We start from the raw sequence: 10938 nt of genomic DNA on the forward strand, positions 1-10938 counted from the left end.
TCCAATACCTGGGGACAGTGCCTGCTTCCGTTTTACATTCCTCTGTGCATTGTTTGCTGATGAAAAGCCTTGGTTCGCTCTCTTTTCTAAAACAACACATGGGCAAAATCTGTTTCTTTAGCTGTTATCTCTTCTATCAGATTAGTCTTCCATTGCTGGACTACCGGTCATTCTATCAGTCAAGGACATTGCCGCTCTTGATTTGTAGCTTATTTAATAGGTATTGGGGTGAAGCAGGGGATGGCAACCTGGAGAATAATTCTATGAGGGCACTCATTATGGCCAGTGAATATGGTTGCTGGAAATACAGGCTATCCTAATTAAATCCAGATAACAAGTTTTTCGCCGCGTGTGTGTAAAATTCATATTTAACTGGATGTCCTGTGTTTTTATTTGCTACACTTGAGAAGCCCAGTGGTACATTTACATGAGAATAGAAGGTTAGCCTGAGTTTATGCTGGTCCGTAAGCACCAGTCTATTCGGTGGTCTCAGAGAACAAATATCCTTTGCACTAAAAAACTGTTTAGGCGAATAGTAGGTTTCAAGGAAACACGAAAGAATGCTGATCCTTTGAGGAATCCGTAATGACGACAATGCCATAAATAGTACTTTGATTCCTCCGCCCCTCCATTCTTCTCTTCCTGCATCTAGAATGATTACTGTATTTCTTCTTCCTTCTCAAGTCCCGCCCTTTCAGCTACCCACTCTGGGGAGCAATCAGTTGCCCAAAAAGGGCCAGCAAAACCGCCGACGTGTTCAGAGGAGCGGAAGTAGTCAAATTTCACTGAGAACCGTAAAGTGCGGCTGCCTGTCTCTCTTTCCGGAGGACTACATCTCCGTTTGTCGGTGCTGGCCTTCCTCGTGTAAGGGGAGCTGTCGGATCTTTGATAATTCGAGTTATTCCCCATTCCAGGCCCTTCCCTATCGTCGCCCCCTTCACCTTGGATCATGTTCAAGAAGTAAGGACATGCTGTGGCCTCCATCCGCTGCTCACAAAGGGGGTGGGGGTGGGGGTGGGGAAGAGGGCGAGAGCAAAGATCCTCTTTCTCTCCCCCACCCCTGCCATCCTTACTCCCCGAGGTTTTCTGTAGTACTTACTATACTCTCACTTGCAACTTGCAGCACCTCTCTCAGCTTTCCATCCCTAATCCTCGGTCGGGTTTTGGCTCTACCACCTTTATTTTCTGTATCTTTACTCCTCTTTCTCTTTTGCTCGCCTCCGATCCCGCAATCCTAGCTCCATTTCTAGGGTTCTACCAATCACATCCTTACACTGTAATTTAGGGGTATGTCCTCTTTACCTAAGAGGAGAACCCTGCACTCACTGCCATATGTTTATTAGTTATGAACTGAATAAGGGAAGGCTTGACTTCCTGGGTCATGGGAGTGAAGGAGTCTGGGTGACAGGAAGCAAGCGGGCTGTCAAGCCTATTGCCTAGCTGCCAGATTAAAACAGCGTGATTGCCCCATAGGCTGGCTATTCAGTGTAAAGAAGACAAAAATTCCTTGGGAACCTACCTAGTAGGTTTTCCTTGCAGATTTGGTAGACGCAAAAAGCAAAGGGGAAACATGGGCAAAGGAAGGTGGGTTTCGTTCACGACATTTTGAGCAAAAATGAGTAGGGACTTTAGAAATCATCACCATCTCTTAAAAAACATCTCAGTACATTGCATAGCCTAGCAGGGACCGATTTTCTGTGTTATATTTGGGTTGGTCTTCTGTATCTCACAGCTTGAGAACTCTTTTGTTTTGACTTGCTTTTGTTTTCCACACAGGTTTTGTTATAGGAACAAATCTCTGTTTCTTCCTGTTCTTCCTGGGTAGGGACGAATAAGATTTTCCAGAAAAGGCATTTGTGTAGCTGATTACAGATTATAATGTGAAATATGCCTCATATCCTCCCTCCCAGCTAATTGTGTATGTATGACACTTTATTTAATATTGTAGTAAGACATTGGTTGTGCAAGACAGAACAAAAGGTAAATGGTATTTTTAGAAACAATTTATTTCATTATTATTTTAGGCATCTGAATTCTTGCTTGGGAATAGATGACTAATGGAAACACTACCTTTAGCTGTTCTGATATGTCTACTTAGAAATGCCTTTTTTTCTTCCAAAAATAATTTGGTAGATTTGATGAAAAAGAAAATGTGTCCAACTGCATCCAGTTGAAAACCTCAGTTATAAAGGGTATTAAGAACCAACTGATAGAGCAATTTCCAGGTATTGAACCATGGCTTAATCAAATCATGCCTAAGAAAGACCCTGTCAAAATAGTGCGATGGTAAGTCTTTATTTTTCTCTATGTAAAGCTCAGAGTAAGTAGCTGAGTATCATATAATTAGACTGCACTCATAATAAATGGAACTATTTTCACAATAACTGTTGATAGATTATGGAAGTAGATAGAGTAAGTAAAATTAAGCAATATTTCTGTTTTCAAATGTTTTCCTCTTTCTTAAAAATGGCTTTATATACTGATTGCTTTATCAGACTTAAATGTTTTTATTTAGAATTAATTTCTTTCCATTGTACTTTAGAGATTTCTTCTATTGAATTATGTAACAATGAAATGAAAATAACAACATACAAAGTAAAATTGATTGTAGCAGCTCAGATTTTTTCTTTTTTCTTTACTGGACTAGTATGATACATTTAAACAGGGTTTTTTGGGGGGCCTGGCTCTTTATTGAAATTTTTTATTTTACAAAAATAATTTACTTATTTATTTCTTTTGAGAGAGGGGAAGTGAGGGAGAAACAGAGGGAGAAAAACATCAATGTGTGGTCACAATATCTGGTGTGCCCCCCACTGGAGACCTGGCCTGCAACCCAGGCATGTGCCCTGACTAGGAATCAAACTGGGGGGACCCTTTGGTTCACAGGCCAGCACTCAATCCACTGATCTGTATCAGCCACGGCTTTAATGAAATTTTTTAAAAAGCTTACTGTATCTCTGTATATGCATGTTTTATATTATACATTATTTAAAGGCTATTTGGCATATTCATTTTTGAAAGGAAATATCTAACTTGATACTTTGTGACATTTGTCTTACAGCCATGAACATATAGAGATCCTTACAGTAAATGGAGAGTTACTGTTTTTTAGACAAAGAGAAGGGCCTTTTTATCCAACCCTAAGGTTACTTCACAAATGTAAGTCTTGTTAGAAAATAATGTATTTGAGGATATGGAAAGACCCAAAAGGAGCTGAAAATGACAAATCGTCATTAACTTATTTATTAGTACTAGGTAATATGGAATATAAAAAATGAATTCCTATTTTGTGGTAAATCTGAAAAATGCAGATTGTCTCATGCATCCCTGAAAGCCCAAGAAACAACATTCATTCATTCATTCATTCATTCAACAAATATTGAACTTAATATGTGCTAGGCACTGAGCTAGGTACTCAGAATATGATGGAAAACATGGTCCCTGTCCCTGTGAAACTAATAGTCTAGTTGGAAGAGTAGACAACAGTTAGTTAATTGCACAAGTATATATTCACACACTGTGACACGTGTTGTGAGCAATTCTTTTAAATTTATATCTAGATTTGCCTCCCAGAGATAATTCTATGTAAGGGTGTGGAAGTCAGTTATTGTCCGTTGAGTATCGGGTGTTATGAAACAAAATAATGTTTATTATGTACCCATTTATGCATGTTGTTAGACTGAGTACATTAGAAAAGAAAATCCAAAGGACGAAAAAAATCCCTGTGCCCAAGAACCTATAACTGTGAAGTAGAACTTCTGCTTCTCAAACCAGTCTGTTTATCTGGCCTTCCACCCAAGAGTCAGAATGGCAGGGAGTGACTGGAGGGCTCTGTAGGTGATATTGGTGACTTAATGAGTTTTATTTTTGGTAAGAGTAGATACATTTTTAATTACTTGTTGAAGTAGAGATTTGGAGCACTACAGCTGTTAGGCAAGTCTTGAAAGATGTGAAACACTTTAATATTTCTATAGGAATATTTATGATTATTTGATTAAGTATTGATTTCATGAAGTTAGAAGACCATGATATGGACAGAAACTGAGTCCTGGTGCAAATAAAAATATTTTGGTGACATTAAGACATTTTAGTGACATTAATTCCTACTCAACTAAAAGAATAGAGACAAAATAATCTATTGTATTGCATGAATCTACTTTGGATCCTGGTTTAAAAAACAAAATTCAAGCCCTCCTCCTCCCTGTCAAAAAAGATATAAAGACTTTCTTGGAACTATGGAGGGAAATTAGCATATGGTTTGGTTATAGTATGATACTGTAGAAATGTTGTTAAATTTGTAGACATGATAATACTGTTGTGGTTATCTAGGAGAATGACTTTATTCTCAGGTGGTGTGTGCTCATTATGGTGAAGCATTATGTCTGAAATTTAAAATAGTACAGGAAAAATATGTGTGTTTAAATAGAAGGGGATAAAGCAAATGTAACAAAGTGTTAATGGACGATGGTTGAAACTAAGTGCATAGTGTCCAAGGTGTTCATTGAACTGTTCTTCCCAGTTATTCCATATGTTAAGTATTATCTTAATAAGTTAGAAGAAAAAGACGTTCCTCTTTAGTAGTATTTTTTCTGGGAACCAACCTTTTAGAACATCTTAAAGTTATTCTTGTACAAGAAGCAGGATAATATGGTGGTTAAAAGCATGAACTTGGAGTTACGCAGACCTGGGTTCAATTCCCAGTGCATGTCATTTTTGTCAGATCATTCAATCAATTTAAACCTTATTTCTTTATCTTTTAAAATGGACATAGTTGTATATTAAGTCTCCCAGAGTTGTGAGGATTAAATGAGATAGTCATGTACTGTACCTGACACAATGCCTGCAACACTGTAAGTGCTCACTAGATGATAGCCATTATAATAATGTAGTAGCTGTTTAAACAGTGCCCACTAGTACCACTGTTGTCATCATCATTATTATTAAAAGGCAGCTATTAATGAGGATGGAAATCTAGAAAACAAATTGTGGCTTATGAATATTAAGTGTATTCATTCAGGTTCCTCTTTAACAGTAAGTTGTTTAAATTAATTCGGAGTCTTGGTAGGGAAAAAGACTTATGTGTTATCTGATGAGTTGGAGGGCTAATGGTAAAACATTCAAGTGAGTAAATTTTACCAATTGTTATTGGCAGTATTCCTGGAGAGCCCTGAGAGGCCTAAGAAGTTTTTTCCCCCAGGCATTGTTTTAAATCCTCCTGGGATCCTTTAATTGTTAGGTTATGAATTATTTGCAGATACACATACATACAAAAATATTTTTTAAGATTACAAAAGGAATATGTGTTTATTCTAGAGATTTGGAAAATATAGAAATAAAACCACCTGTATTCCCTTGACCTATTGTTGACCATTGTTAATATATCAGTGTACTTCTATCCAATTCTTTCCTGTGCTATGTATGTCTGTGTAAATGTATATATTTTTGCTCTTTCAATTGGGCTGTCTATAGTTTTTTTAAAAATTATTAGATATGTTTTAGAGCAGGTTTAGGTTTACAGAAAAACTGAGCAAAAAGCAAAGAGTTCCCATATACTCACCATTCCCTTGTTACTAATATCTTGCATTGATGTGATATATTTGTTACAACTGATGAACCAATATCGATACATTATTAATAACCAAAGTCCATAGTTTACATTAGGGTTCATTTTTTGTGTTGTACATTCTGTGGGTTTTACCAAATGCATAATATTCACTGTTAAACTATCATACAGAATAGTTTCACTTCACTAAACATCTTCTATGCTTCACCTATTTATCTCCTTCTCCTTGACGGACCCATAGAAACCACTGATATTTTTGGTTATTTTTTATTGTTTTTTCTTAACATTAGATTATGAACATTTCCCAGGATAATTATGTGTTCCTCAAAAACATGGCTCTAGTATATAGATATTGTCGATATACCTTAAGTCATTTACTTCTTACTTTATTGTTAGACATTTAAGTTGATTCCACTTTTTTTATATTATAAATATTAGTGCTGCATTGAATATCGCTCTACCTAAATATATCATTATGTCTTTCATTTTTTTCCCTTAGGATAAAGTCTTAAAAGTAGAATTACTGAGTCAGAGAGTTTAAAACTTTTCAAGGCTGTTGATACATGTTGCCAAGTTGTCCTACAGAAAGGTTGTATTCACTTCTAAGCCTTCTTGCAGTATATGGGAATGGCAGTTTTCCTATGCTATTGCTAGCACTGGAAAGAACTTTTCCTTAAAATATTTACTAATTTGATAAGTAAAGGATGGTATTTGGGTTTTATTTTGCATCTGTGAGAGTACTGTAATTTTAGAAAATATTTACTCATGTTCTTTGCCTTTTGTTCTGGTGAATCATTAGTCTTACTAATTTATGTAATGTATTTCTTTTCTTCTAGATCCCTTTATCCTGCCACACCAGCAGGTTGATAAAGGAGCCATCAAATTTGTACTGAGTGGAGCAAATATCATGTGTCCAGGCTTAACTTCTCCTGGAGCTAAACTTTACCCTGCTGCAGCAGATACAATCGTTGTATCCTTGTCAGGCTATAACACTGAAAAAAATGTATTCATGTTATTAGTGAAAGATCTATGATCCAAAGGAACATTAGATATACTTTTTTGGAGGTTACTGTCACTATTGTCTCATGCCTTTCTGATTATATTTGAAGATGTGGGAAGTAACATCATTTCTTGAGGCTAAATTGTGACCTATCTTAGAAGTTAATGAGAACAAGTAATCAAAGAGTCCTAGGTGCATTTCAGCCCAGTTAGGACCTAATGTTATCAAATTCAGGACACAGTGTAAAACTCTTGGTTATTAATAGAGAGGATATATCTGATATGATTGGATAACTTCTTTGGACATCAGCTTGCTACATTTATGTGTGACTTACCCAGATACATTGGAGTAAAAGCACTCAAAAGGGAAAAGAACTTGGGTACCGGGTAGAGAGTTAGGAGTGAGTAGTGGGAAATGTTGGCAATTCTAAATCTTTATTATAAAGTTCATTTTAAGTTGGTTGTTTGGGCCTCAGAACATGATTTCTCAAAGAGAAATGTTAAAAAGTCCCACATAATCCTTAGTGATCTATTCAACTCGTGATATAGCTGAACAATTCTGCATTATTTCCATTTCTATGGGGCTGTTTCAGCTATATTCTAGATTAAGTTGGTTTTTGCCAACCACTTTGGACAGGAGACCATCTTATTTGTCATAAAGTGCCCATTTCCCTAAAGGTTAGAAAAAAACAAACAAACATACTTGGTAGGAATGGGGAAATCACTGTGGAGTGGAAAGCCGTTGGAACGAGCTCAGGAATGTGTCCTGTGCATAAAAGGAGGCTATCTTCTGTTGTGGCAGTTATATCTAAGGGCTAGGATATAACTGTATGTTTATATCTTAGGAAGATTTTGTACTGACATAGATACTGGTCACATACGAGGTACTCAAATTCATTTGTGGAATATTGAATGAATGAATTGAAAATCAGTGGAGAAATGTATTCTGTAAAAATAGGTTACCTTTTAAGGTTTATGAATTTTCTTAGTGTTGTGAGTTTTTAGTTCTGAAGTTCCTTTAAATGGAAAGTTTTTCTAGTACCTAGCCTTTACTTTTAAAACAATTTTTATTTTAAAACCATTGTAGACTTGTTAAAGTTGCAAAGCTAGTACAGAGAGTTACTCTGTATCCTTGAACCTTTACTTTTAAAAATATGTACTGCACTTTGTAACATTCTAGATGTGTCAAATGATAACCAAGAATGTTCTGAATGTTCTAGACAGGCTGACATTAACATTGGGCTCTTAAAGAGAGATATAATCATTGTTTTCCTGTATCTTTTAGATCAGACCACCATTCAGTTATTAAAATACTAGAAAAATGGATATTTATTTCACAGTTTTTAATATATGAAAGAAATTTTATTTCCTTTTTGTATGACTTAATCTGGTTTTGTTGGCGTTGGGTTATAGAATTAACATTTGACTTAAAAACCAAGAATGATTATTAGATTCATTCAGTTAGCATTTATTGAGAGTATTCACAGTATGCCCATATATTTCTGCTAAGTCCCTGCCCTCAAGGAGTTGATGGTGTAGGCAGGGATATAAGATGGGTTCAAAGTGGCTTAACTAGTAATGTGATCACTATTTGACACCCCCTCTCCAAGGCATTTTGATAAATAGTTCTTAACTGTGTGTTTTAAGGCCATCATGGCAGAAGGAAAACAGCATGCTCTGTGTGTTGGAGTCATGAAGATGTCTGCAGAAGATATGTAAGTCTCATGTTAGCCCCCTTAGCTTTTGAGATATGAGTAACCTACGCAGGAAGCATCAGAATTACAGGTGAAATTTGCTCACATTCAAACCACATCTTACAAATATGTAAGCCCAGAAGCCGTATTTCTGATTTTCCCTAGAACTTAGGGAGCCAGTGAAACATATTGCTTTAATTCTTTCTTAAACACCCTGAAAAGAACCCCGTGTGCCAGTATAGCTGTTTTATATTTATGGGGCATTTTAGGAATTTTTAATTTAGTATGATTTAAATTGAGTGGAGGAAAAGATGTTTTGCTACTAATTTTTATTTGTTACTATTTTTTAAAGATTTTATTTATTTTTAAAAAGGGAAATGAAGGGAGAAAGAGAAAGAAACATCAATCTGTGATCAATGTCTGAGAGGAACATTGATCGGTTGCCAACTGAGGACCTGGCCTTCAACCCAGGCATGTGACCTGGCCAGAAATGGAACTGGAAACCTTTCTTTTTGCAGGCCAGCACTCAGTCCTCCAAGCCACAACAGCCAGGGCATTTGCTACTAATTTTTATTAATTAATTATTTTAATTGTTGTTCAAGTACAGTTTCCTGCCTTTTACTCCCATCCCAGACCACCCCTCCCAGCCCTCCCCACCTCCCTTAGGTTTCCACCCCCTAATTTTTAAAACGGTGACACATTGTGGCACTACAAAACATTTTTCTTATATTTTGACCTGGTGATATAAAATTAAGGGACTATTAAGGACACATTATCAAAATGTAGTCAATATATTTAAAATTTTTGAAACTCATTTGAATACCACATTATTCCTATTAATTTTGTTTGAGGCTTACTTATAACACTTTGATGTTCTGATATGGCGACACATTATTACTCTGTTTCTATAGATCCACTAGTTACATCACTAGAGTCACTTTAAGATATGAACTGCCCCAGAGTAATGTAGTTTAATGCAGACAGTAATATGAGTGTAATATAAACAAATTCCCTACATGTAACCCAATGACTACAAAACAGCTATGCACGTTGAATTATATGTACCATGACTAAGCCTATAAAAATGCATAACAATATCTTTATGTGTTTTTTCCATCTATAGTGAGAAGGTCAACAAAGGAATTGGCATTGAAAATATCCATTATTTAAATGATGGGCTGTGGCATATGAAGACATATAAATGAGCATCAGAAGGAATGCACTTTGTCTCATATGGATATTGTGCTGTATCTGTGTTTGTGTCTGTATATGACATCATGAAGACAGTGCCTCTGTGATTATGCTGAATAAATTCAACAGATGCTAAAATTCTGTTAGCTTCAAAAATTATTTTAGTTTTTCTTAAACTCAAGTTCAAATTGGGTAACAAACTTGGACATTAAAAGGTATCTGGTAAGTAACCAAACTCAAGACAGCTTCATGTCCTTTTTTAGGCTAATGATAAATAACTTGTCAGTATATGGCTGACCCTCCCCCCGCCCCGCCAGAGATTCAGACAAGTTTTGGGGAATTTTTATCCCATTACTCCAGGACACCTAGAAGTGCCCCTTTTCTTTTGTGTGTGTTGTTTGTTTGCTGTTGTTTTTCAATTTTTCATTATAGAAAATTCCAGACATATACAAAAGTATGGAAAGAATAGTATAATGTGCCTTTTCCGTATCCATCACCTAGCTTCAGTTCATGGCCAGTCTTATTTCATCTATATCTCACTTATTCCTTCCTACTCTGCTCTTTAATTATTTTGAGTAAAATCTCAGATATATAATTTTATCCATAATTACTTTAATACATGTCTTCAAAACATAATTGGTTCTTTATTATAAAAAACATAACCACAATATCATTATCACATCTAAACAGTTAATTTTTTAACTATGAGCAAATATCTGGACTGTGTCCAAATATGTGGCAGATGTACTTGATTGTCTCTTTTAACTTGGTTTGCTTGAAATAGGTACCAGACAAAGTCCATTTATTGTATTTGATTGTTATTTATTTAAATCTCCTTTTTAAAAAAATTATTTGTTTTTTTTAAAGATTTTATTTATTCATTTATCTTTAGAGGGGAAGGAGACAGGGAGAGAAACATCAATGTATGGTTGCCTTTTGTGCGTCCCCTGCTGGGAGTTGGCCTGCAGGGAACCTGCCTGCAACCCAGGCATGTGCCCTGACTGGGAATCGAACGGCGATCCTCTGGTTCGCAGGCCCGTGCTCAATCCACTGAGCTACACCAGCCAGGGCTAAAAATTATTTGTTTTTAATGAGAGGGGAAGGGAAGGAGAAAGAGAGGGAGAGAAATATCAATGTGTGGTTGCCTCTTGCACACGCCATGCTGGGGACCTGGCCCACAACCCAGGCATGTGCCCTGACTGGGAATTGACCCTTTGACCCTTTGGTTCACAGTCCAGTGCTCAGTCCACTGATCCACACCAGCCAGGGCTAAATCTCTTTTAATTAGTAAGCTCTCCCTCCTTCTCTTCCTCTTTAGGATATTAAGTTGTTTTCTCTTACAGAATTTTCTCCGACATTCCGGATTTTGTCAATTATATCACTCTAAAGTAATTTAACTTGTCTTTTTGCCCCTTGTCTAGTCTGTAAACAGATAAGGTTAGTCAGATTCAGGTTCCATTCACTTAGTTCTCTCTCTTGAAAGTATATAGA

General features: G+C 36.2%; 1 protein-coding gene across 2 annotated transcripts; it reads left to right on the forward strand.

The window, feature by feature from the left end:
• The first annotated feature begins 733 nt into the window (after positions 1–733).
• On the forward strand, positions 734–9588 carry MCTS1 (MCTS1 re-initiation and release factor). 2 transcript variants are annotated; one of them, XM_037055547.1, is made up of 6 exons: positions 734–960; positions 2134–2286; positions 3062–3159; positions 6400–6533; positions 8210–8277; positions 9380–9588. In XM_037055547.1, the coding sequence occupies exons 1-6, from the start codon at positions 950–952 to the stop codon at positions 9459–9461; spliced, it is 546 nt and encodes a 181-aa protein (XP_036911442.1). In that variant the 5' UTR covers positions 734–949; the 3' UTR covers positions 9462–9588. The 2 variants fall into 2 exon arrangements, with proteins under 2 accessions (XP_036911442.1, XP_036911441.1); XM_037055546.1 differs by lacking the exon at positions 734–960 and adding an exon at positions 1067–1584.
• Positions 9589–10938: the final 1350 nt, after the last annotated feature.

The sequence above is a fragment of the Sturnira hondurensis genome, unplaced genomic scaffold (assembly GCF_014824575.4).
Source record: "Sturnira hondurensis isolate 20B ecotype Veracruz unplaced genomic scaffold, ASM1482457v3 Scaffold0008671, whole genome shotgun sequence".
Taxonomy (NCBI): Eukaryota; Metazoa; Chordata; class Mammalia; order Chiroptera; family Phyllostomidae; genus Sturnira; species Sturnira hondurensis.